This window comes from Clupea harengus, chromosome 6 (genome assembly GCF_900700415.2).
Source record: "Clupea harengus chromosome 6, Ch_v2.0.2, whole genome shotgun sequence".
NCBI lineage: Eukaryota > Metazoa > Chordata > Actinopteri > Clupeiformes > Clupeidae > Clupea > Clupea harengus.
The window spans coordinates 6,113,670-6,140,802 of record NC_045157.1 but is presented as its reverse complement, the minus strand read 5'-3'; the positions used below and the strand labels follow the sequence as shown (position 1 = coordinate 6,140,802).

Here is a 27,133-nt window from a genome sequence, read left to right as displayed (position 1 = left end):
GTCATCACACAGCGAGAGAGAGAAGGAAGAGAGAGAGAGAGAGAGAGAGAGAGAGAGAGAAGGGAAGAGAGAGAGAGAGATATTTAATATGAGGACAGAAAAAGTGAAGAGACCGCCTATGTCTCTGAGTGCATTCATGCTTGTGTGTGTGTGTGTGTGTGTGTGTGTGTGTGTTTGTGTGTCTGTCTGTAAGAAAAAGAGAGAGGAAGAGGGAGTGAGGGTGAGAGAGTATGATTCTAGCAGCTGAGCTCTTGATTAAAGCGCCATCTTGTGAAAGATCAAAGGTTGTGGACAGTGTCAGTGCAGGTTTGAGACTGCGGTTAAAATTATGGAGCATTACACATAGCATCAGACCTTTGCAATTACATACATGGCTATAAGCCATTACATTTATAACTAAGAAACTGGCACAAAAAAGAACTGTACCTAAATACTGTTAAATACTGTTTAGAATATATCAGAAAGCAGTTCTGGGTGTTCATGATTTTTCCTGACCTCTAGCGCCATCTTGTGAAAGCAACACTGGTAATATTTGTCTGAGATCACACAGCTTTGGTTTGGTATGCTTGTTCTCATATCACCTGTACTGGTCAAATATGTGGTTATAGACTGAATACAATCCTAATTGAAAAGATCACAAAACACCTAATTTTGTACAAACCACTCTGCATTTGTCACAGAGAATATAAAGTCATGATCAAGGATAGTTCAGACATTGTTTTAGGACTATCTGTGGCAGTACAGTATGGATCAAAGGCCATCTCACTTCCTGTCCTCATTGAGCTGAAGTCAAATATTAACACAGGTTATCACAGGCTAACTCAGGATAAAGTTCACTCCTCTTTCACACCCTTTTGCGGAACCAAGTGGTGCCACACCCCGCAGTGACTTCTGCTGCAACATGGCAGTGGGCTCATAAATCGCTGGGAACACGCTGAGCTCACTGCCTGATCAATGACAGCTTACAAAATGGCACCATTGAGACGGAGACTCTGCCTGTTGCTGCTGCCACCACTGTTGCTGGTTCTGGACTGGTGTCAGTTTGCTGGCGTCTCAGCCTTTAACTTGGACACGGCCGGAGCCCTGAGGAAGGACGGGGACCCAGGGAGCCTGTTTGGTTTCTCTCTGGCCATGCACCACCAAAAGCACCTGGGTGACAGGAAAGTGTGAGTGGCCTTACGCCTGATCTCTCTGTTCTCTGTTTTGTTTGTGTTGGCCTCTCACTGCAGGAGTTCAGCAGCAGGATGTGGTGAGGGTCATTACTGGCTGTAAACTCGCCTCTGGTGTCTTTGATGTAGATTTCTGTGTGTGTGGCAAAGCAGGATGCATAGTTTGAATTGTGTGTTTGGGATTGTCAAAAATAATATGCAAAAATACTATTATAACTAATACTAATATTTGAATAGTACATTCCTTCAGAATAGGAGAGTTTGTATGCCCTTTGTATATTTATATTTATGTTTACATTTTTATGGAAAGGATTCATTAAATATAATAAATACTAAATACATGAATGTCTGACATATCCCGGGCATATGGATATAATATCATTACTATTGTTTATCTTAATTCAGATTACTGGTAGGTGCTCCTCATGCCAAAGCCTTGGGGAAGCAGAGGGCCAACATCACTGGGGGACTGTATAGCTGCAGATTCACAACCGTGCCCAGTGACTGTCAACGCATCCAGTTTGACACCACGGGTTAGTATACGCTCCCCAAGATATTGAGTCTTTTAGCAAAGGCTTTTATCGAAGCAGCATTAGAGTGCTTTAGAATAAAAAATAAAAAATACCTCATACCTTTATTGTCATTAAAAAATGTTAACACAGGAAAGCTACAATTTGCATTTAAAATTAAGAAAGGTTGAATGCACAAATGCATGTGTGATGGATGGCTGCTGTTTTAGTGTGTAGATATGAAGTTGCAGGTCTTTGCACATTCTCCTGTTTTTCTTGTACTTTAGAAACTGAAAAGGACCACAAAGAGAACCAGTGGATGGGGGTGAGCGTTCAGAGCCAGGGACCTGGGGGAAAGGTCGTGGTAAGGTGAACTTTTCTGAACTGTACACTGAAATGTGTTGTGTCTTTGAAATGCAAATTGTGTGTATTGCATGAAATAACTACATGCAAAGAACTTACTAACCTTTCTACAAATCATCATTCTACTACACCTGCCTGGGTATTTGACAAAAGTGTGTTTTGATATATTTTTTTTTATTCATGCTGTTACCTTTTAACTCTGAATCACATTCCTGTGAGACAATCTGCACAAAATGAGGTGATTTAGGGTAAGTGGGGGAAGCACAACCCCCGATGCTAAGCTATCAGATGAAATCCAGGAGGACCATGGCATCATAACTGTTTGTCTCTCTCTGTTTCTCTCTCTCTGTTTCTCTCTCTCTCTCTCTCTCTCTATCTCTCTCTCTCCCTCTCTCTCTCTCTCTCTCTCTCTCTCTCTCTCTCTTGCAGGTATGTGCCCACCGCTACCAGAGATGGGAGTCAGAGGAGTCTCGGCTGATGCCCGGCCGCTGTATAATCCTGGAGCAGGACCTGCAGGTATCCAAGCTGGACGAGTCCTCCTGGGACCGGAAGTTCTGTGCTGAAGAAGGCCGCCTGGTTGGGGGCAGGACCAAGGAGCGCTTTGCCTACTGCCAGCAGGGAGTCTCTCCTGCATTCACCAGCGACAAACGCCACATCCTGTTTGGAGCTCCAGGGGTCTACGACTGGAAGGGTATGCGTGAGGGTGTGTGTGTGAGTCTGTGTGTGTGTCCGTCTCTGTCTGTGTGTGCGTGTGTTTGTGTGTGTGTGTGTGTGTGTGTGTGTGTGTGTGTGTGTGTGTGTGTGTGTGTGTGTGTGTGTGTGTGTGTGTGTGTGTGTGTGTGTGTGTGTGTGTGTGTGTGTGTGTGTATAAGCAAGCAGTGAATGCTGCTTTATAACATACTTAGATATGATGGACTCAATTATACCATGCAGGGCTATGCAGCATCTGTTTATAAATATCAATATGCTAAGTTTGTGGAGTTTTTCTCACATCAGTACTTGTCAGTACAGGAAAACCTTTCAAATTCGTAATCCTTTATTAGATTAAATAGTTTAACTTCACTTTTCTAACTTTATCTACAACTTTTTCATGAAAATGTGTTTATTCAGACATGTGTGGCTTGCGGTCAGAGACCAACTTGGTGGTAGAATAGCATTCATTCCAGAAACTGCCCGCTATGCTATAGGTATCGTGCGTCTGGAGCCTGCAGGTGACCGGAGCGCCCTTGATGCTGAGTTCCTGGAAACTGGGGATGAGAACGAGTACAACCCAAAGCTTGTGCCTGTCGACATCAGCAGTTATTTAGGTACACCTGAACTGAAACGTACGCTGTCTTTTAGAACTTAACGAGCTGTGTTAACCGCACTCAACGACTGGTCTGACAATACTTCATGCATCACCCACACAAAGAAGATGCTTCACTGAAACTTTTCACGAATCCTCCTATTCAATTACAATGGCAGTGCAAGGAAAGTTCATTTACAAACCTCTTTCAGTACAATGCAATTGTGTAAGCAATGTGGCACATAAAACATGAAAAAGCATGTCAAGCCCAGAACAATCCTATCAAGAGTGTTTACTATAACATCAGGCTGCACTGATGAATGGGAGATTGTAATGTCTTTTCTTTTTTTTATCAGTTTTTTAGGGTGTGTGATTGATGAGTGTTTTATTGAAGTATATCGACTTTTAAATATTTTAAATATTTGTTTATATACTTTCTGCTCACCTCGTATCAGATCAAATATTTGTGACTAATCTGTGTTAGACTACCATTACCTGAGATGAACTGAAGCCTTGTAACGTTAACCCCATCTGTGTGTGCGTGCGTGTTTGTGTGCATGTGTGTGTGTGTCTGTGTGTGTGTGTCTGTGTGTGTGTGTCTGTGTGTGTGTGTGTGTCTGTGTGTGCGCGCGTGTGTGTGTATGTGTTTTGTGCGCGTGTTTGTTTGTGTGTGTGTGTGTGTGTGTGTGTGTGTGTGTGTGTGTGTGTGTGTGTGTGTGTGTGTGTGTGTGTGTGTGTGTGTGTGTGTGTGTGTACGTTTATCATCTCCATGCAGGATTCTCTCTAGGCTCCAGCACTGCTCTGACCAAGATGGGGGAGCTGATCATCGTGGCCGGGGCCCCTAGGGCAGGACACAGTGGGAAGGTACGCACAAACCACACACACACATATATATATATATATACATATCTGTCCACACACATCTCAGGCTCTATATGCAAATATCAAACATGTGTACTGCCTGCAATATATATATATATATACTGTATATATGAATGTGAATGTGAATGTTAGTGTATATATATATATATATACTGTATATATTAATGTGAATGTGATTGTAAATGTAAGTGTATATACTGTATATATATATATATATATATATGAATGTGAATGTATAGGTGCTGCTGCTTAAGCGTGAGGGAACGAGCAGTCTGAGTATGGAGCATACCCTCACTGGACCCGGCCTGGCCTCGTCCTTCGGCTACGACCTCGCTGTAGTAGACCTCAACGCAGACGGGTGAGCTTCTGTTGAGGAGAAGAACTGCATGTGCTTTAAAGGTGTAATAAGGGAATGAAAGGTTTTTGTGAAATAAATTAACATGTTTCTAGACAATAATGTATTTCTGAAGGGCAATTGAAAAAGAAAATTGTTCCTGTGTTTCCTGTGTATCACCAAAGGGTTGATCAGCAGAACCATCAAGTGTTAAGTGCAGAGTTCTGTTGGGAATCACTGTTCATTTTAGCTTGCCCTCATATAAAATGTTGTCATAGTATATCCATAAACAGATTTATTTTTTGACTACTTCAGAGATGTATCTGAACCACCTTTAGTGTCTAGTTTGAGGACCTTTGATGTAATGTGATGAGAATTAAAATGTATTATGTGCATGATACACCTGCTTAACTGGGATCTTGTGTGTAAGTAATCACTTGTTTTGATGTCCTTTCAATTAACTTTATGCTAAATACATATTTAAATATTTCCCTATCTCTGTTGTATTGATGTTTAATTGTAATTTAATCAAAAGGGTCTTGTTATCATCAAACCACAGTGGTCGAGCCGCCTCATTGTGTCCCATTGTCTGTGCGTGCGTGTGTGTGTGTGTGTGTGTGTGTGTGTGTGTGTGTGTGTGTGTGTGTGTGTGTGTGTGTGTGTCTGGCTCGTTGATTAAGGTGGGAGGACCTGGTGGTTGGAGCCCCCCAGTACTTTGAAAAGGATAAAGAAGTGGGAGGGGCCGTCTACGTCTACATCAATCGCGCCGACGGCAGAGACTGGAGCGACCCAAAGATTGTCCGTCTCCACGGCAACAAGGACTCCATGTTCGGGCTGGCAGTTGAAAGCATTGGTGATGTCAATCAAGACGGATTCCAAGGTCAGCTGAAAGGGCCTTGATGGTTATTTTTTGTGAAGGCAATTAAACAACCTGAAAGAACCTTTATCCCCGTCTTCTCCATAAGAAGTGATGCCCATAACATGCATCAAGGGGCCACTGAAAGGGTCTGTAGTCTTTTAGCCACTTTGCTTTCAAAGGCAGCTACAGAGAAGTGCAAAGCATACAGTATGTATAAATTCAGCCCTTTGTGTACACCGTTCCTCCTCTTTCTATGAAGTATAGCCTCAAGTAGCCTAAACATTAACCTGGATTCCTTGAGTAAATGTTTTGTGTCTAAGGGCCAAGACCTTAAGCTTAAGTGTGTGTGAGCGAGCCCGTCTGTGTGAGGTGTTCATGAGCTCTTTCACAGAGGTGTTTTTGAACTTTTAACCCTCATGACAGATCTTGCCGTGGGAGCCCCGTACGAGGGATCTGGGCGAGTCTACATCTACCACGGCTCTTCTGAGGGCATTCAACATAAACCCACGCAGGTCAGTAAATATACATTTACAAACATTTAGTCATTTTATCCAAAATATGCCACACTGACAGCCAACCATCTACTTTGTATTTACGGACATATTTTTATTTACTTACAGAAATGTTTGTGAATTTCACAGAAGTCTGGACTGACTTAATGTGTTTGTTGAACATTTCAGATCTTAGAAGGTGAAGATGGTGTGACGTTATTTGGATATTCCTTGGCAGGGAATATGGACATAGACGGGAATGAATATCCAGATGTAGCTGTGGGGTCTCTCTCAGATTCTGTTTTTGTTTACAGGTAATTTAGTGTGAGGGTGTTTAAAGGTATATATGTGATTTCTACGCTGTAAATACGCATGATTCTGAATGATCACATTTTTCAAAGGGCACGACCAGTCATAAATATTAGGAGGACCTTGATGATAACCCCTGATAAAATCGACATAAAAAAGGAAAAATGTGATCTTCGTCCCTGGTGAGTTTAACTGGAGCAAACACAAATACAGAAAATTCAGAAGTATGTCCTAAATAAATAAATAAAAAAACCTTGTATTGAATGTGTCTTTTTTTAATCTTTCAGCAGAATGACTGTCAAGTCCTGTTTTTCTTACACCACACATCCTGCCACCTACCGGCCAAACTTAAGTAAGTACAAAGAGAATCTAAAATCATGAGCTGCCAAATGCCATAATTGTATTATATTTATGCTTATAATATGGCTCTTCTGAATGCTTCAGCCACTGGCAACGGGTTTTGTGCTTCTAATTCATATCTTTAATACTGTTTACTTTTCAACGGAAATTGAATGTAACTTGAAATCAGCAAGTAATAATTTGTAAAGTTCTAATTGCATGAAGGACTATTGTTTTTCTCAGCGGAAGCCACCATCCAGCAAAAAAAAAATCACTTTTAAAAAGATATTTTGGGAAATGATCTTTTATCGTTTTGGCTAGTTACCCTGCAGCCTAATACGCCGGAAAAGGTATAGTCCACTGTGTGTCGAGGTCCTGTTCGTCCTGTCTGGACTTATTTTTCGAGAAGGATTGGCAAACTATACATTATCCCTTCAATATTTGGGGAGTTGGTCAATTCAAGACTTTTTTTCTGACCAAACATATTATGCCATGTTCATTAAAATGACATACACTTTCTAAAATAAGCTGAAATCCACATGTACCACACTGGTATTGTCCGTGAGGCAGGCCAGGACTGGGGCCTGTCAGTGGGCTTGCCTACATGCCATGGCTGATGTAGCCTACCAGGTCTGCCGTGCCATGGTTGGTGGGCCGGCCTGATGTGCCGTGGCTGATCTGCTGTGTATGTTGTGTCTGGTGTGCCATGGCTGATGTACTGTGTATGTTGTGTCTGGTTGCCATGGCTGTGTATGTTGTGTCTGGTGTGCCATGGCTGATCTGCTGTGTATGTTGTGTCTGGTTGCCATGGCTGTGTATGTTGTGTCTGGTGTGCCATGGCTGTGTTTGTTGTGTCTGGTTGCCATGGCTGTGTACGTTGTGTCTGGTGGCCATGGCTGTGAATGTTGTGTCTGGTGTGCCATGGCTGATGTGCTGTGTATGTTGTGTCTGGTTGCCATGGCTGTGTATGTTGTGTCTGGTTGCCATGGCTGTGTATGTTGTGTCTGGTTGCCATGGCTGTGTATGTTGTGTCTGATGTGCCATGGCTGATGTACTGTGTATGTTGTGTCTGGTTGCCATGGCTGTGTATGTTGTGTCTGGTTGCCATGGCTGATGTACTGTGTATGTTGTGTCTGGTTGCCATGGCTGTGTATGTTGTGTCTGGTGTGCCATGGCTGATCTGCTGTGTATGTTGTGTCTGGTTGCCATGGCTGTGTATGTTGTGTCTGGTATGCCATGGCTGTGTATGTTGTGTCTGGTTGCCATGGCTGTGTATGTTGTGTCTGGTTGCCATGGCTGTGTATGTTGTGTCTGGTGTGCCATGGCTGTGTATGTTGTGTCTGGTTGCCATGGCTGATGTACTGTGTATGTTGTGTCTGGTGTGCCATGGCTGTGTATGTTGTGTCTGGTGTGCCATGGCTGTGTATGTTGTGTCTGGTTGCCATGGCTGTGTATGTTGTGTCTGGTTGCCATGGCTGATGTACTGTGTATGTTGTGTCTGGTGTGCCATGGCTGTGTATGTTGTGTCTGGTGTGCCATGGCTGTGTATGTTGTGTCTGGTGTGCCATGGCTGTGTATGTTGTGTCTGGTTGCCATGGCTGATGTACTGTGTATGTTGTGTCTGGTGTGCCATGGCTGTGTATGTTGTGTCTGGTGTGCCATGGCTGTGTATGTTGTGTCTGGTTGCCATGGCTGTGTATGTTGTGTCTGGTTGCCATGGCTGATGTACTGTGTATGTTGTGTCTGGTGTGCCATGGCTGTGTATGTTGTGTCTGGTGTGCCATGGCTGTGTATGTTGTGTCTGGTGTGCCATGGCTGTGTATGTTGTGTCTGGTTGCCATGGCTGTGTATGTTGTGTCTGGTGTGCCATGGCTGTGTATGTTGTGTCTGGTTGCCATGGCTGTGTATGTTGTGTCTGGTTGCCATGGCTGTGTATGTTGTGTCTGGTGTGCCATGGCTGATCTGCTGTGTATGTTGTGTCTGGTTGCCATGGCTGTGTATGTTGTGTCTGGTTGCCATGGCTGTGTATGTTGTGTCTGGTGTGCCATGGCTGTGTATGTTGTGTCTGGTGTGCCATGGCTGTGTATGTTGTGTCTGGTGTGCCATGGCTGTGTATGTTGTGTCTGGTGTGCCATGGCTGTGTATGTTGTGTCTGGTTGCCATGGCTGTGTATGTTGTGTCTGGTTGCCATGGCTGTGTATGTTGTGTCTGGTGTGCCAATCCTCACGTCTTCATTATCTGGCAGATATCAGCTACGTCCTGGAGGCAGAGAGGGTCGTCTTCCAGGATGCGTCCCAGGGCACGCTGAGGCTCCAGAGTCCCAGTAAGGAGGAGTGTGTGAGCACGAGGCTCAGACTACAGGTAGGGGCTCTTCTGTCTATTCGTTTTTAAATAAACAGCCCTTCTTTTAGTCTGCTTATGTTGCATCAGAATATAACATTTTTGACAAGATGCCCCATTTATTTCTGCCGTTTTAAGCGATTTCAGATATTTAATCGATTTTTAAGTGCATTTTAATCATGACCATTACTGTACACATTTATATAGGGTTAAAACAAATGTATATACATATAGCAGATTTGAACAGATTCAAGTGTATGTAATCCATGGCATATCTGGACGGTAAACAGAGGATTATATTACTGTAAATCATGTCTCGACAGAAAATGCAGTAAAATGAAATGAAGAGATAGAAGAGACTTTAATTCCAGCCAACCTCTTCCCAGACTAACATGCACGATAAGCTGAGGGGTATCCCCATCAGTGTCTCTGCATCGCTCCTGAGCGCAACATCCAGCCATGATTCGACACACAACTTCCTGCCCGAGCTCACACCTGTCACCTCACCACAGGACAAACAACCACAGGCTGAGGTGTGTGTGTGTGTGTGTGTGTGTGTGTGTGTGTGTGTGTGTGTGTGTGTGTGTGCGTGTGCGTGTGCGTGTGTGTGTGTGACAGAGAGAGAGATAGCGAGAGAGCGAGAGAGCGAGAGATAAGGATTGTGTTTGGGTGTGTGTGAGAGAGACAGAAAGAGAGAGCTTGCATGTATGACTGTTTTTATATGCTGGTGATTGTATTCAGGGTTTGGCATCGTGAATAATTAGGAGTGGCTCTATGCAAGATATTTTTTCTATGAGAGTGTGGCTGAGGTGTTTGGAGAGAGGTCGTCACAAAGCCTAACATCTGGAATTTTCTTAGTTTTCATTAAAAAACATGACATGCTTCTAGTGTTGCTCGAATTTGCTATTTATATACAGTACATATATATTTATATATATATCATTTTAATATTTATATTTATATTATGTTATATTATATTATATTATGATATATATAATCCCTCTGTGTTCAACTCACATGTTTGCTGTTACAGCTCAGATTTGTGAATACAGGATGCGGCAGCGACAACATCTGTCAGAGTAACCTGGCACTCCAGTATCAGTTTGTATCCAGGCCAAACAAGGGCAACGCAGACCGCTTAACACCATTACGAAGGTAGCCTGGAAGTCTTTTTCTGTTTCAAATAAACTGCTTTTAAGTTTTTATGTGCCATATTGTAAGACAAAACATCTGTGATTAGGGGTTTTATTCCTTTTGACTTTTTGAAATACAGAGAGAATGGCACCACACTGATTCCTGCCGGTGACAAAGAGGTTGGTCTGAATATTAAGGTGACAAACAAAGAAGGAGACGACGCCCATCACAGCCAGCTGCTGGCCACCTTCCCCGACTCGCTCTCTTACGTGTCCTATCGTTCCCAGGACAAATCCGTGAGTCAGCATGCACACCACCCAACATGTCATATCCCGTGTGTCATATCCTGTCTGAGTTTTTATCATGCCCGAACGCTATTAATCTCTCTTTCATCTCCCTCTCCCTTTCTCTCTCTTTTTCTGTCTCTCTCTCTTTCTCTCTTTCCCTTTTCCCCTCTTTCATACTGTCTCCTACTCTTTCATTTCTCTGTTGCGTCCGTCCCCCCCCCCCCTCTGGCCATGCACAGGTGTACTGTATAGCTAATGGCAATGGAACCCAGGTGGAGTGTGAATTAGGAAATCCGTTACCCAGAGATGCAGAGGTGAGACAGTTGAAGTGATTGGGTATGTTAAAGCAATGTCAGCTGTTTGAACACTAGCTTAATAAAGTTCGAACACTAGCTTAATAAATACTGAAAAAGCAAACCAGTAGTTATGGCCGAGGCACTCGCAGACACTACTTGGTGACCTGTATTACGCAAAAAACCTGTTATCACAAAATGTTTGGGTGTCTAAGGTGACCAGGGTTCATATCTCAGTTTCTACCGAATTTTGTGGTTTGTTTCTCAGGTTCATCTTTATATTACACTGACCACTGAGAGGATCTCCTTGACAACTTCAGATGTCAATGTTACTCTGCAACTGAAAACGTGAGCTTGAAGAAACTTAGTCTAGAGCAGTGGTTCCCAAAATGTGGAGCCGGGGGGGGGCCGACATAGTTACAGCAAAGGGGGTGCAGGTTGAGGGCGTAAAAAACAAAACAAGAACCCTGAACAACCAACTACTGGTCAAGTTAAGTATTGCAGTGCTCTGACAGGATGGTAGCCTGTATCTAACATATTTAGTGATGAGTTTATAGTCTACTTTGTACTTATATATATAATACAGTCTACTGGGCCTATCATTTCCCCTGTATGTTAGAGGGCATAGCTAGTTTACTTATTAATATAACAGATATGCACCTAACATGAACTGATCCAAAAATATGGAACGATACATGGCCAATCTTAAAACCGTATTTGATCTGGACAGATTTTTTGAGTTTTTAACATGAGCTCTAATCATGTAAAATAATAAAAAAAATGCAACTGATAAAATATTTGAGTTTGAAGAACTTTTTGAAGAAAAATGTTTAACTGTTCAAATGTAGAAAAAAACCCCAGGTGATTAGCTATATGAGTGTCTCAGTTTTTGCACTATGGTGTTAGGAGGGAGGGGGGCACATTTTTTTCTCATTGTCAAATGGGGGCCTGCCATAAAAAGGTTGTGAAACACACACACACACACACACACACACACACACACACACACACACACACACACACACACACCCACAGGTCTAAAGAAACAATGTCACTCTGAGCAGCAGTCTATTGTGTTATCACTGTGTACAGATAGAGATTCTGTTGAATCACGTGTTGTGTTTTGTTAAGGAGAGATTTCATTCCACCCCAGCTGCCCTTCCTCTTTGTGTAATCTCTGACTTATTACCTAGTTGTACCTTAACTCGTGTCACTGATAGTGAGGCATTCCTTCAGCAAAGTTCTCTTTTGGCCACAGGATCAGTGCTCAGAATACATCAGCGGTGACATAACATGACCACATCACATCTTCTCTTTTGGCCACAGGATCAGTGCTCAGAATATATCAGCAGTGGATGCTAGGGGCCGAGTCATCTTCGATCTGGACCTGCAGGTGTTTGGGTGAGCACGTACTTGGTCCTTGGTCCTTGGTCCTTGGTCCTGTCTGTCCGTTAGATTCCTGTCCTCTCAGTTATGCATTCCTCAAAAGTACTCTATCTGATTGCTTTGGTCAAATTGCTTAACGCGTGGGTCTGGAGAGAGAGAGTATGTTTACTGTCAGAAACACGTGACAATTTTGCCAAATTTGGATTTTCACAAAGAATTAAATTCTCCAGCATAACGTCCACAGTGTTTTCCCCTGAGCAAAGTAATGAGAGTTGACTGGCTCTTGATGTAGTCTTAAGTAACAATAAAAAATAGCATTTCTACATGGCAGACTTTTGACTGTTCCATGCACTTCCACGCAATCGTGTGTCAAATATCTCTATGCTTGAACCCCATGATAATGTGTTAACATGAGACCTTGTGTTGACAGTCTTGCACGGCCATCCCAGGTGTCAGTCGGAGGGGAAGTGAAAGGGGAGAATAAAATGACATCAGAGGAAGACATTGGTAGTCTGGTACAGTACGAGTTCAGGGTATGTGCAATTTGTAATCAATTTATTTAGACATACTGCACCATGTATTGTTTTAATATGCAGGCTGCACAACCTCAGTTATTAACAAACCTGATTTTTAGATCAACAATCTGGGACGACCTCTGAAATCATTCGCCACAGCATCACTGAACATCCAGTGGCCCAAAGTGAATAAGAATGGGAAATGGCTCCTATATCTGGTGCAGATTAGCAGTAAAGGGGTCCAGGCGGTGTCCTGCTCTCCCGCACAGGAAGTCAGCCCTCTCAAACACATCAAGGTTACCCAACCATTGACTCATTTTTGTTTAACAGTTCTCAGTGATTCAGCTCGTTTAACTAATTTACTTCCCCTAATTCTCAGTATGAAAGTATGAACCTGAACTAATCACTTTTATTTGTCCATCAGTTGTACTGAAATGTACATTTCATGTTGTTGTTAATACCATGTACTGTAACTTTTCTTTCAGGCTCAAGGTATGGCGCGAGGGAAACGGCAGGCAGTGGAGTCAGAGCTGGAGGCCCTGAGCACTGACGGAATATTATCCCTATTTGGAAGCAAAAGGAAATACAAAATACTGGTAATGAAATTCTCTATGTCATATCATGTGATGTCATGTCATGCGATGCGATGTGATGTCATGTCATATCATGTGGTCATGCCATGTGAGTGTGCGTGCGTGGCGTGCGTGTGTGTGTAATGCATTGAATACAAATGTATTTGACCTCACTACAGAAGGTTATCAAAAGTAAAACCTAAAGAAATACGCTTACAAACAAACAAATCAATTCAATAATTTCAATCATTCAGTCACTCACTGTGTGTATATCCTCTCTCTCTCCTCAGGCTTGCGGTGAGGAAGTTAAATGTGCAACTATAAAGTGTCCCCTATTGGGCCTGGATAACAACGCAGTGGTCATTCTCAGATCTCGTTTGTGGAACAGCACATTTCTTGAGGTAAATAAATAGGTTTTAAAAGGCAGGGTATGCTAACAAGCAGTCTGTGAATTGATTCGTTATTCATGAAAACAGAATGCCCCACACAAGCCTTGCTTTGAAACTCCCAGATGTTGAGGCTACTTGAAATCCTTTCAAGGACACAATATAATATACAAATCATCTACAGACATTCATTCATTCATGTGTTTTGCCTACCAGGAGTATAAGTCCTTGAACTACCTGGACATTGTGGTGAACGCCTCTCTTAGCCTTGATTCAGCTCCAGAAAACGTCATCCTCAGGAGTTCTCATACTCAGGTGAAGTATGTTTTCACTCAGCCTTAGTCAAACACAGGTGTAGAGACGCCCATGCACTTCATGGTCAATGTCTAATGCCACTTCAAAATCCGTTAGAAAGGAGTAGAACGGAATAAGCAGATGAAGGACGCTGCTTAATTCAAATTAGAACAAAATCCTGAAACAACTGTCTCATAAAAAGAAATATCAGTAGTGTATATGGTACGATACTAACTTTATACTACAGATTCAACAAAATACTTAAAAAACGGTTCTTCATTTGTAATTCAACGAGCATTAGACTGCTATTTGTTATTGTAGTAACAGCACAGCTTTTTATTATTATAGTTATGGTTGTTCTTGTTTTATATAAATATAGTTATAGTTGCTTATATGTTGCCATTGTTGTATAGTCCTTCAGTAGCTCAACTAGTTGAGCATTGGTGAGACACTGATACACAGTGAGCACCCAGGCTAGTGAAGATGTAGCTCATATGTCTACAATAAGATAACAATAACAATAACAGATAACAATACAATACAATACAATACAATAACAGATTCTTCTAAATGAAGAATGCATTACAAATAAAATGAATTATTATTATTATTATTATTATTATTATAATAATGCAGGCGGCTTTGTATACAAGTATATTCTTCATGGAAATGGAAAGGAAGTACCACAGCAGTGTGCAGGGATTATGTGCCACTTCCTGAAGTCTGGTGTGTGGGCCTCCTGCAGGTGAAGCTGACTGTGTTCCCTGAGAGGAAGTTGTCGCTGTATGGCAGAGTGCCCTGGTGGGTGATTCTGCTCTCCGTCCTCCTGGCCTTGCTCCTGCTGGCTCTACTGGGCGTCCTGCTGTGGAAGGTAGTGCTACTCCATGAAATATTGATGTACTCCTACACGCCTGCCAGAGTTCGCACTCAGCTGGACATAATCCGCACACACATGTTGGTATACGTCTGATAGCAACACTTCTACATTCGTCTTACAAAGATCATTACATGGGCAGCTTAATAAGTGAGCTTTCAGCGATATTCAAATAGCGAGTATGGAACTGTTATCCAAGGCTACACTGTCTTGTAAAATATACAAAATTCTTGAAAATGCAGTAACACTGAAGACAGAGCTAACTATACATATACTATGAATGTATGAGCCAGTGTGTGCATGCTTGCGTCAGATAATGTGTAAACTTGTGTACACACATGCATGTATGTGTCAGTGTGTGCATGCTTGCGTCAGATAATGTGTAAACTTGCGTACACACATGCATGTATGTGTCAGTGTGTGCATGCTTGGGTCAGATCATGTGTAAAACTTGTGTACATACATGCATGTAAATCCAGACTTTAGTGATCATGTTCATTTTCTTTCCCCTAGCTTGACTGCTGCAGTTGCTCTATATGTGCCAAGAACAAGAAACAATACCATGTGATCTCAGGATGGGAGGGGGCTCATCCCACTGGATAGGGCTGAGTGCACTACAACAGGTGGGGCGGGTGTATTCTACCATATAAAGACTTCTGATTTAATACCTTGTTACATATCATTTTTTTATGCATGTGTTTTGTATTCTCAATTTCCTGATTATTTTTGTATGACAAAAAGACCCAGAGGTGGATTTTTTTTTAGAACAAACAAACATTTTATTCATTGGTTTCACAAACACAATGTGTTGCTGACAATTAAAAAATAAAGAATACAAAAAAAAAAAAGCATTTATTTCACAGTGGAACATTCATACAAAAGGTCATGTTGACTTTATTGTGCCATTACTGTACAATAACCTAACAAATGGAATCAATGATTGTAACACGAGTTTACACACTGGGCCCTTGATTGGTCCGAACTCTGTTCAACTTGTGCTTTCCTCAACACGAGACTGTGTATATGTGGGGTTTTTTTTTTTTCTGAAGTGGTATGGACATTATGGACTACGTGACATAAAAGACTACCAGCACAACCTACTGTACATTGGTTTAGTCACCCTATGAATGTTGTTGAATGTTATTGTCATATGCAACAGGCAGCAATAGCCTACCTCAAGGATTGAATGGTTGATTTAGTATTACCACACCACAAAGCTAATGTAATGATAATCACACAGACACACACACACACTACATTTCCCATCATCCATTGCGCACAAATAATGATACACAAACATAAGGTGTGTGCTTCAACATTCAAAAAGGCTTTCCTTTTTCCAAAAAGGTTTTCTTTTTTCTTCGCATCTTTTTTTCTTTCTTCTTCTTTTTTACATTTGTTCCACTTCTAACTTGCTTTTTATTCCTTTTTTTCACACTTCCTTTGTTCCGTGTCCTTACACGTCCTCTCCTCCCACTCTCTTTCCATTCTTCTGTTTCTCTCTATCTCTGTCAAGGACAATACACAGTCCATCTGTATGTTTCCCTCTCTCCGTCTGTTTCTGTCTCTCTCTCCATCGCATGTTTCTCTCTCTCCATCTCCTTATGTTTGTCTTTCATCACTGTGCTGTCCTTCACTGGCTTTCCCTAATGACACCCAAGCACTGGGCATCCTTTCAAACGGCTGAGGACTTATTTCTCATTCGCTGCAATTTCATCAAGGTCATCTTGCCTTTTTCCCCTCAGACTGAAAGCCTCTATAGTCTTGACAATGCTGCCATTCAACACAAAACCTTTTCATCCTACAAGCAGCCATTTTATATATATATAAATACATAAATAAAAGAAAACAATTACAGTATATCATCCAAATAAGAGCACCAAATGGAGGTTGCCTCACCCTAGGTGAAAAAGGAAAACTGTAAATCCAACCTGAACACAAAGTTACCTGGGAACTCCCGAGTAAAACTTTTAATGGAATATCAGGAAGATAAAATTAACTTACACTCCTCCGTTTTCAACATTCCGCAGTGACAACTGCAAATTTAACATTCATAAACACTTTCAATAAATAATATAGGCATATAAATAAAGAACGGCATAATACAGCGTAAACCCAAACATTAGAAACCCTTACAAATCTATCCTCATAAGACACCATGAATGCATGTGCCATGCTTGTGGACCACGCCCGGGTGTCTGTAGACCTCTCAGCACTGCTAAGAGACATCATGTGCACAGAGGAGCATCACATATCTAAATTCCCATCACCAATCAGAAACAGACATGTCATGTTCTTGATATCATTGTTAAATAAACCATTACAGGTTTTTCACGATATGAGTATTGCAGCCTGAATTTCTCACAGACTTAGCTTCATAATGCTAAACATGGGAGTTTTTTTTTAATTATTTGGTCCTTTTACAGAGTCCGACTGTCTTAATATATTGATATCTGGAAACCTGATAAAGTCCTCGTTATGACTGATGCACAAAACAGCATTAGTAACAGCATCTGTGCTCTCATTGATTTAGGAGAAAGGTGCTTGACTTAGATCAGGTAGAAAGGACAACCCCAACCCCGACCCACTGATTCAACTAAAGACATGGTTTGTTATATTAAAAAGATGCTATGTAGCTCACGCATATGCATGCTGCAAACTGCATAGACTTCAGAACACTAACATGGTGTGGTTGGATTGACGATTTTCTGAGTTTGCTGGTCCTCAACAACGGTTTGGAAATTGTCATTTAAAAATTCGTATTGCTTCTCTCGCTAATAAATGTATAACTTGTCCACATTTTGTGTGTGGAGTGTAAGTGGACATGTACACACACACACACACACACACACACACATACTGAAATCCTCCCTCTTGTTGTCAAAACGTAGTAATAATCACTATGGCTAGCAGAGATACTGTCTGACTGTGTTTGTATTTGAAGGTATCCAAGTATCATTAGCTGCCAAAGTCTGCAAGTAACCTCTGACAATAAAGGGATTATTTCACCTTGACCTTCACCTCGTGTGTGGCATTGTTCTGCTTTGGGAAATATTAGATTGATCATTTTGTTTGGAAATTTTGTGATACATATTTAAAGGTCAGCTGGTGATTCACTGAGACATTTTCCATCATCTACTGGACTGATGTGCTTTAGAGAGACAATGGCACAATGTTTTCCCACCATTTTTTTTCCCCCCGGGGTCCAGTGTCCAAATCTGAGCTGAGCATACAGCCATAGCAGGTTACCTCCACATGGGGGCGAGAGAGAGCACCATTGACAGACTGACAATGGGGATGTGAGAAGCTGTGAGTGAGGGTGTGGCAGCTGACTTGCCCCGCCCCTGGTTGGCCCGGTTCCACTTGGTGCCAGTGCGGTCACGTGGGCGGGTGGGTCGGCTAGGACTGCTGGGGTTCCGTGGCGGCTTGCTGTGGGGCGGGGAGTAAGGGCCGTAGCCCGGCCAATCATCGCTGTACCTCTCGCCTCCGTCCCCGCCCCCTGAACCACTGCTGTCCTCCCCTTCGACTGCAGACAGGAAACAGGTCAGGATAACTCATGTTAGCTCCAGTTCAGTACGGGATTTTTATTCTTTTAGAGATCATGATTTAACTCTTTAGGTACAGGGTAAATAGCAGGCATCTCAATGCTCCAGTATATTCTATACACAACACTTCTGACACCAGTACTGATGACTATGCAGACTCCCTGTCCATTACGTCACAACAGAAGAAAAGAGAAGGCTGACTGAAATCCTACAGACTGTGTACTACAGAATAACAGAGCTGTTTCAAAATAAAAGTCCCTCACAGTCCATGAAGTCAGAATAAGAATAGAAGGTTATCCATGACCGGAGACGTGCAGAAGTGACTGTGTGTATGCTAGCATAGGAGAACAGAGAGATTTAGGAACTAAACTAGAGGTCCGGTCGGACTCACTGTCCATGAATTCGGTGTCCTGTCCTGCTTGCGCGTGCCTCAGGCGGTTGGTGGCCACACGGAGCTCCATGATGAGCTGACGGGTCCTGATGTCTGGCCGGGCAATGTCCACCTCCACCTCTGGGTTGTTGATCTGACTGACCAGGCCGTCTCCTGTCACGTCCGGCAAATACCTGACACGCAGAAAACACAAAACCACAGTTGAGCTGTGATGGTGGACATGGATGCTGTTGTCACATTTACCTGTTACTGTTATTTAGTTAGACTCATCAATCTATACTCTTAGGACCCATGAAACAAACATTGCATTGGTGGATAAACAAACAAGCTGGTTTATTTCCTAAAAGTGCTAACACACTTATATACACTATAACAGCACACAGAGACCCCATACACACTTGTTTGGCTGATAGTAGTACGCTATACTACACAACCAAGTACACAATAGTACACAACCAAGTGAAACCGAACTCTTTGCTCTCCACCTAAGACTCACCGTCCGCGATTTTGTCCGTTCCAGCAGCGGTCCTCGTTGGTAACGTCTGCGGCTATTTTGTCATCATTGCAGATGGTGTGAGGCAGAGACACCCAGAAGCCCTTCATGGGGCGCAAGCGCTCCTTCAGATCTGACACCTGGAAATGGCACACACACTTGTCAAAAAACACCTGAGCATGCAGGTTTTATTCACTTTTTGCGGTGTGCTTCGAGGGTAGCTAGTTTTTGTATTATTCTCAAAATGAGTTACTAAGTTAACAAGTCTAGCTTTTATCAGCGCCAACTTTGCTGTGGTTTGTGTTTGCAAGGCTGTTGGTGTTCAGCTAGTTAGCTCGCTAGTTTTACACAAACACTCCTTATTGCTGCGTTACATAGGCCTCCGTAATCCTCAATTTTCCGTTTTCTTCTGCCATTTCAAAAGTTTTAGCATCACTAGCATACCACACTTGATTTCCCCCCTTCACCCTCATGTGTTTACCAGGCGGTCGAGGTTGGTGCCTGCGGCAGTGGTGGGCTTCTCCTCGGGGCTGTAGTTTCTGAACGGTCTTCGGTTTCCACGCTGTTCCTTGGGGGAACGCTTGGTTCTGCTCGGGGCAGGCCGGGGGTTGCCACATCCCTGGAAGACCTGTGGCGAAGAAACGTTTCACTGAATATAAGCATTTTCATAAGGACGCAACGCGACACGGTACAATACATCAGAACAGAACACAGCACAATACAACATCTTCACGAAAACATGTCTCTAAAGATCTAGGAGATCAGTGCATAAGACAAGCCTAATATCAGAACATAGTAATATCACAACACTGTAATCCTAGCTGTTTAAAATGCTGCACACTGTCACTTAGCCAAAGCTAATTAAAATGGCTAATGAATGAGTCAGTGTACATAATTAGCATCAGCCTGCTCTAAAAGTCAGTGTTCCGCTGGGAAATGTATGAACGTCAGTGATCATTAAAGGTATCTAGTGAAGGATGTGAGCACAAGAGTGCACTATAGAGTGATCCCCAGCGTGGATATTATACGGTGGAGTCAGCGTGTTGGCTTGGTGCCCCACTGGACGGGTGTTTGCCCAAAAATGAATTTGTATGATGTTCAATGACTTGTGCACCCAGCGCTGATATGGAATGTTTGGGGATATTAGCCGTACACTATTGGGCCAAATACAGGCGAGTTAGTGCTCGCCAAGGCCAGTTGCGTTTCCACTGTCACTTCCGGGGCTTGATCGTGCCTCTGGGCTTACGGCCTGGGGCTTTTGGCCCACCGATTACCCTTGGGCCAAGCAGGGCTAACTGGTGTTTAAGGCAGCATCAAGGTGAATGGCGGGGTTAACAGAGTCAGGTAAGAGAGGTTCTGTGCCAAAGGAAGATAACTAGTCACTGTCAAATAACCTACCGTAATTTCCGGACTATTTAGCGCACCTGAATATAAGCCTCACCCACTGAATTAAAAAAAAAAAAAACATAAATAAGCCGCACATGTCTATAAGCCGCAGGTGCCTACCGGTACATTGAAACAAATGAACTGTACACAGGCTAAAATGAATATAAAAAATAATACAATAGTGATGCATAGTTTTGCCAGTTACGATAAGTGCACTGTTGCTTTAAGAGAGCACAGTTGCAAGAGTCAATCAGAAGCTAGATGGTTAGATTGAAGACAGCGAGATAGAAGAAAGACGCTAGTTTGAAACCAGTGAGCTAAAGAACTTGAAAAGACTGGATTTGTATAGTTGTAAACTGTTTTGAGTTGTGTTCTGTCTACGCCGGTAGACTGTGGTTATTTTGACATTAGTTAAGTTATTGAGAGATACTGAGAAATCGCATGGAACTAAGCATCCATGCGGCTGCATCCATGCTAGCATCCTAGCTCCACAAAGCCACCGTAAACACAAAGCCACCGGTCACAGGTATCATAATCCATAAATTAGCCGCGTCATTGTTTAAGCCGCGAGGTTCGTGGGAAAAAAGTAGCGGCTTATAGTCCGGAAATTACGGTACACGCTACCAAATAACCATCAGGCCATTAGCCCCGGTTGGCCAGGAGATAGCCCTAGCTCACACTGGTCCGGTAGTGGAATCACCGCTGTGTGCTTCATTTTCATATCCCTAACAGATATTTGTTCAAATATATTAAAGGCTTTTTAACTGCCGAAGCCCCCCCCCCATCTATCCCAGTGTGCTGCCTTGCCTTGGTGGAGATGGTGACGCTGTTCTCCTGCATGTGCATGATCCCCTCTGACACCTTGACAGCAATGGAGTCAGCAGCCAGCTCCATGTTGAAGGGACCTCCCAGCTTATCAGCTACCACCACCAGCGCATCTGTCACAGGGAGAGCAATGAGGGGTGAGGGGAAGGGGAGGCATAGATAAACAGATAGGTGCAGAGAGAGATAGAAAAATTAGAAGAGATATAGAGATAGGAGTTGAGGGAGAGAGAGAGTGAGAGACAGACAGAGAGATTTAGAGATAGACAGAGGAAAGATAGAGACAAGTAGACAGATAGACAGGGCAGAAAGATAAAGGAAGCAAGAAAAATGCAGGAAGAGAGAAAGAGAGAGAAATAGAAAGAGAGATAGATATAGAGAGAGAGAGTTTAGACTTCTGCAGACTTCGGATCACAATTTAATGGTTTAGTTTGGCTTATTTAGGTTCCATGGTTATTGTTTATGGGATTCATGCCATGCATAACATATGAGTGTCTGGATCTGGAGACAGACCACTCCCACTTTTTCTCTCTTACCAATAAAATTGTTCCATTCTGAATCCAAGTCAGCCTGATTGGCCAGGCAACCCTTCATCACATTAAGGCATAGCGAGTGGCAGGGCTTGAGGGTGGGGATCCCACGGCAGAGAGGGCAGTACCACTGGCGCATCAGGGCACGGACACACTCAGATCCAACGTTCAACTACAGAGAGAGAGAGAGAGAGAGAGAGAAAGAAGGAGAGAGAGACGAGAGAGAGACAGACAGAGAGAGAGAGAGAGACAGAGAGAGACTTTGACTTTTAAAACCCCTTTATTGAACCATTATATGGATCAAGGACACCTTAAACAGGCTACTATATAACCCCACACCCCAACTACACCAACATCATGTATGTGAACACATATCAGCTATTAAATATCAAGCTACCATCCTCTACTACCAAAATCAGATCATTATTATTGAGACAGAGAGAGAGAGAGGGAGACAGGGAAAAGAGAGTTTGGGGGAGGTGATTCATGCTTGTCACACAGATGAGGTGCCACCGTGTACTCCTAAAAGCTTCATAAATACTTTAACAACGATGCTACAAACCTTTACTGCTTTGCTCACAATGTCACGACCAGTGGCGAGGCCTTGGACAAGCGCTCTGGCTGCTATGAAAGCCCTGGACACCTAGAGACAGAATTAAAGCAAGAAAGAAAGAAGGAAAAAGGACGACGGATGAAGGGAGAGAGAAAAAAGAAGGAATTCTTGTTACCAATGTAAAGCGCTGAGAGAGCATTAAGGCAGCACATCTCCTTCTGAAAGGGAACAGGCTGAATGTGTTTTATCATACGTTTATTATGCAGCCTGGCACCACTGAGTCACCACTCTAACACATTTCTGCGTGAGGATTAACAATCATCTGTCGACACAAATATTCACTAGCCTTTGGAATTACATGCCTTCAAAGTCAGCAAATCTGATGGGATTCCTATTGAGATGAATTCCACTGGGATGTGTGTACAAGCGCTTTGAGTATTGAGGAACAGCGCTATACTGGTTTTACCATTCATTTATTCATCGTTAGAAAAAAGATGTTTGTGACAAACCTGTATGCGGAGCTTACGAGGGACGTCTCCAAAAGGCTGAAGCTGTTCTGCATGTTTGCTGACACACTCCAAGTAGTCCTCACTGAACTGGTACTGGGGATTTACCAGGGAGAAAACCCGCTCCACCAACCGAGACCAGAACTCAGCCAGAACCTCCCCCAGGCTCACGGTGCCCCCTGCAGGCAAGGCAAATCTCATCATCATCCATGGAAATCAAACGGCAGATATGCAATGAGCGCAAATTATTTCATGTCATTTATATTCATTTAGCAAGACTCTTATCCCCAAGATGACTAACAGTACAAGTATTGTATGCATAATATCTGTATGTGTTCTTCTTGGGGAACTGAACTCCTGATCATGGTGGTATCAGCACCTTGCTCCACCAGCGTAGCTAATTAAATCTTAAAAATTAAATTTGACTTACCAGAGTAGTAGTGACGGAGTTCAACAAACAGGTTCTGGAAGACATGTGAATTCTGTGTGTAAAGGAGGCCGTAGGTCTTGGTGAACATCTGGTTCATAGACTTTTCTGCCAGGTCCGTGAGCTCTCTGAAAAACTCTGGAATAAGGACACACCACATAATTACAGACTACTGATTACTTTGATGTATTACTGACAATTTACTTAAATCACCAGAACGAGACCTATAACATCAGGATTTCATTCAACATACCTTTGTTTTGACTGAGAGCCTGATGTTATAGGTCTCATGCTGGTGATTTAAGTTTGATGTCAGTTAGTCGGTCAGACAGTTTGTTACTGGCCATGAATTGGTATAAGCTGTGACTGACTACGGTCTCCTTACCATCAAACTTGCGGTGCCTCTGAGTGAAGGAGGTGAGGAGGAACTGACTGCTGTCGTCGATGGCGGTCAGGAAGTCGCTCTCACTCTGACGAGAGAGTGTTTCCTCCATCAGGCTGGAGCAGCAGGTGTAGTCCTGGGGGCAAAGCTTCAGGTGTTCGCCTGAGCCAATTAGAGAAGAGACAGGTTAGACAAGCTAAACAACAAACAGATGAGGTGAGTGGGAAAGGTATGAAAATACCATCTATTTGTTCATCACGGAGATAGATCAGAAATAAATATGACAGAATGATTTCTCATGAGACCTGAAAAACCTATGGTAGCCAGTTATAATAGGCTAAACCTAAAAATAACCATAAAATAACGGAATGGAAAATGGATAAAACACCCTCAGTTCTTCACTGGAATCTATGTGGAACATGACAAAATAGGAGTAACCATTCTTGGTCCCAAAATTTCCCAATTTTGTATACGTGTTACGCTTTGCAACTGAAGGGATACTGTGTTCCACAACATTCCATAAAACTTAATTTGGGATACAGTGTGTGTTATTGCAAGATAACACACCACCACAGCCGCCAAACTCCCCAAACACACTCCTAACTGCACCCAATTAACCAGTAGGGCCAAGCAGATGTTTAAACACATTTTACTCCACTCAACTCTGTGACATATGGCAATATTAGTACTGTGGCTTCCACTGTGGACCAACAGAACAGCTGCTTGATAAAAAAGCTGGTTCATTTCAATCAGTGATTGAAAAAAAACCTCAAGGGGAAATGACACCTCTGGGAATTCAATGGGGTGCAATTTGTTTGAATAGACCTATTACGTTGTGTTGTGGTTTGAGCAAAATATGCTAGAGTAAATCCAGGCTGCAAAATTAAAACATGCCAGCGTTCTGCAAATTGAGAACATTTTGTGTTTTTGCAAAGGCTACATTCTCTTCTGACAGACAATAGGACCACATAGATTTTCTATGACAATGTCTTGGCAGAGTTAGTGTAACTATATTAAACTAAACCATACATAATGGCCATGCACTGGCTGAAACATGCTAGTCTGTATTCAGTTCTCTTCCTCCTTTTGTTAGGCCCTCCTCATCCCTCTCTTCCATCTATAACCCCCCCTCCCCTTCTCTCTCTCTCTCATCATCCCTCTCTCTGAGCCATCTGCTCCCCTGGCCCACGGGACACCAAGCCAAGACTCAGATGGAGATAACAATACACACACACACACACACACACATACATGTTGTGCTCCCAGTTGTGTGTTGAATTTGCTCATTATTTATATAACCACACTTACACTGCATGGTTTTAGCTCCAACACAGACATTCCAAAATACAGCCATTGTTACCCAGGCCTACACACACCCCACCAATTCTCTCTCTCTCTCTCTTTCCGTCTGTATCTCCCTGTGTATGTTATCCTCTCCCCCTGACATGTACAGACAGACCACACACACACACCCACACACTTATGGTCAAATTATCTGGCGTAATTGCCACTGTCTGTCACAGACCCGAACCTTATATAATTAGGGAAAAATTGTGCAAAAACCTGGTAGACTATCACACTGTAGCCCACAATACGATGGCAGGCAAAGTAGCTGTAAAGGGGCTAATTATGGGTACGTGAGGTCGGTTGCCTGTTATTAGAATGAATGAAAGCCGGTTAATAGTTAGCTATCCATTATGCGACTTGCCTGAGCAACAGCACAAAGACATCTCAACTAGCCTCTTTAGTAATTCTGCACAGAATTTCATTCTACCCTACAGACCTACTTGAAGTAACGTAACGGAAAGTTAAAATAACTCTGTTACAGGATAGCCTACAATTTAAGCCCCGTCGTGCTGTGACACATTGCAACAGTGTCAAACACTCTGGGTTCTTCCCGATAGTTGGCTTGAGTCTTACCAGATATCTGTGTCAGCGGGGCAGTACTGAGGCTGTAACCCTTCTCTCCATACACCTGTCGTGTCTCGGTGCAACTCCGACCCGCCATGGCTGGACCCCAACTCCATGCCAGGACAGTCAACACACACAGCACCAACGGCGAACATCGATTCGGTGAAAACTGATGAACCATCTTAGCTTCCTCACATTTAAAGGTGCCCAGTGACTACACCCACGCCCCAGTACCGTTAGCCTGAAATCGTCAAGACGGAGACTTAAGGACAAAACAAATGCTTCCCCAATGATACGTCCGAACAAGAAGCAGAACAATGACTAGCAAGTGGTTGTTTTAAGGCAGTAGAGTATATCCAGTGAGGTGGGCAACCGTTAGATCTTCCATTTGTTTTAACAAATTAAGTCATATTCTTGTCCGCATCATTGAATAGCCTTGCCAAATACACCATAAATCGACAAAGATTTCGGCGAAATTGTCCTTGAGTGGGCTGCTCCAAAAAGACGCTGTTGAGAAGTATTTTTCTTTGTCCTGTGCCGTGAGTGAACGAAACAGGCTTGACTTGCGCTGGCCGTCAGCAGTCATCCCTCGCTTTTCGATCTGTGTCAGAACAATGAGACTCACAGCCACAGGACCGACACGGAGACGAGGGGGAGGTGTGGAGGGGTTTGGGGAGAGGGAGGAGGGCGGAGGGAGGAGAAGTGTAGCGCTGGGGTGGGGGCGCATTTGCTACAGGATAGCAGCCAGCCCATCCTCGAGATCCCCGTATAATTAGGCGATATACGCCTTACCCGAATTATATCTCATGCATCCCATCAACAACAGCAGAATTGCTCTTTCCTCTTTTTCCTCAGTGTTTTTGTAAAGCGTGTTAATGGTGTGAAAAAAATGAATAATGTTTGCAAAGTGACGATTTGCTAGTTAAAATTCATGCTGACGGTGTGATTACCTTTCAAGAATTATTCATGGTTTCATTTGCATTTATAGACAGGGTTGGGCACCGACTGGCATAGGCTATCCTACTACTGTTTTTTTTTTTAATCTAAAATGTAGAACTAGAAACTTAATCCTGATAAGGAATACAAATGTTCTTTCTTTCAATCTTTCATTGCTGTGAATATTATTGCTGTTTGATGATGACCAAAATAATGTTTTACCTCAGAATGTCATGCCAAAACAGGTCTGCTCCTAAAGCTAGTGTACACAAATAATTTTAACATTATAAAAAAGGGATGATTCTGATTGGTCAATAAACAAGGGCCAAAAAAGTAACTAAGCTTGTAACGGTCCATGAATGTGGCTGTGTACCTATGTGTGTCTGTGTGTGTGTGTGTGTGTGAAACAGATGTTACATTCACCAGCTGCCTCCATGGTCTTGATTGAAATACTTACCATTATTGATCCAGCTGAGAAAAGGGGGCTTGAATGAATGGAGCGTGTGTGTGTGTGTGTGTGTGTGCGCGTGTGCCTGTGTGCAGATCCAAAACGTATTCAGCACCGACCTTCAATGAATGGGTGATGGGTTTGGTGATCAAAGCCTATGTAGTATTTATGATCATTGACTA

At 42.9% G+C, this 27,133-nt stretch overlaps 2 protein-coding genes across 2 annotated transcripts; one reads left to right on the top strand and one right to left on the bottom strand.

Annotated features, from left to right (window-relative positions):
• The first annotated feature begins 898 nt into the window (after nucleotides 1-898).
• Nucleotides 899-15,439, top strand: LOC105900096 (integrin alpha-6-like). Its single transcript, XM_031568851.2, has 26 exons — nucleotides 899-1,166; nucleotides 1,575-1,702; nucleotides 1,966-2,042; nucleotides 2,471-2,732; nucleotides 3,229-3,348; nucleotides 4,102-4,190; nucleotides 4,448-4,566; nucleotides 5,223-5,422; nucleotides 5,825-5,913; nucleotides 6,082-6,206; nucleotides 6,294-6,383; nucleotides 6,489-6,553; nucleotides 8,786-8,901; nucleotides 9,267-9,413; nucleotides 9,914-10,035; nucleotides 10,154-10,310; nucleotides 10,541-10,615; nucleotides 10,863-10,942; nucleotides 11,921-11,995; nucleotides 12,411-12,513; nucleotides 12,615-12,791; nucleotides 12,981-13,091; nucleotides 13,358-13,468; nucleotides 13,670-13,768; nucleotides 14,493-14,618; nucleotides 15,135-15,439. The coding sequence occupies exons 1-26, from the start codon at nucleotides 970-972 to the stop codon at nucleotides 15,222-15,224; spliced, it is 3,150 nt and encodes a 1,049-aa protein (XP_031424711.1). The 5' UTR covers nucleotides 899-969; the 3' UTR covers nucleotides 15,225-15,439.
• A 530-nt stretch (nucleotides 15,440-15,969) lies between these two features.
• LOC105900102 (glypican-6-like) lies at nucleotides 15,970-26,308 on the bottom strand. The gene is made up of 11 exons (XM_031568850.2): nucleotides 25,577-26,308; nucleotides 23,660-23,818; nucleotides 23,278-23,412; nucleotides 22,851-23,026; nucleotides 22,351-22,431; nucleotides 21,795-21,960; nucleotides 21,244-21,374; nucleotides 19,532-19,678; nucleotides 19,054-19,190; nucleotides 18,558-18,730; nucleotides 15,970-18,147 (listed from the first exon to the last, which is right to left on the bottom strand). Exons 1-11 carry the CDS (start codon nucleotides 25,746-25,748, stop codon nucleotides 17,867-17,869), a joined length of 1,758 nt encoding a protein of 585 aa, XP_031424710.1. The 5' UTR covers nucleotides 25,749-26,308; the 3' UTR covers nucleotides 15,970-17,866.
• Between the last annotated feature and the right edge of the window lie 825 nt (nucleotides 26,309-27,133).

Coding starts and splice junctions, on each gene's coding strand:
- LOC105900096 (XM_031568851.2), top strand. CDS start 970: ATGGCACCATTGAGACGGAGACTCTGCCTGTTGCTGCTGCCACCACTG. Junction 3,349..4,101: donor CGACATCAGCAGTTATTTAG/GTACACCTGAAC, acceptor ATCTCCATGCAG/GATTCTCTCTAGGCTCCAGC. Junction 10,311..10,540: donor ATCGTTCCCAGGACAAATCC/GTGAGTCAGCAT, acceptor GGCCATGCACAG/GTGTACTGTATAGCTAATGG.
- LOC105900102 (XM_031568850.2), bottom strand. CDS start 25,748: ATGGTTCATCAGTTTTCACCGAATCGATGTTCGCCGTTGGTGCTGTGT. Junction 23,027..23,277: donor ACTCCGTCACTACTACTCTG/GTAAGTCAAATT, acceptor CCTTGCCTGCAG/GGGGCACCGTGAGCCTGGGG. Junction 21,961..22,350: donor TTGTGAGCAAAGCAGTAAAG/GTTTGTAGCATC, acceptor CTCTCTCTGTAG/TTGAACGTTGGATCTGAGTG.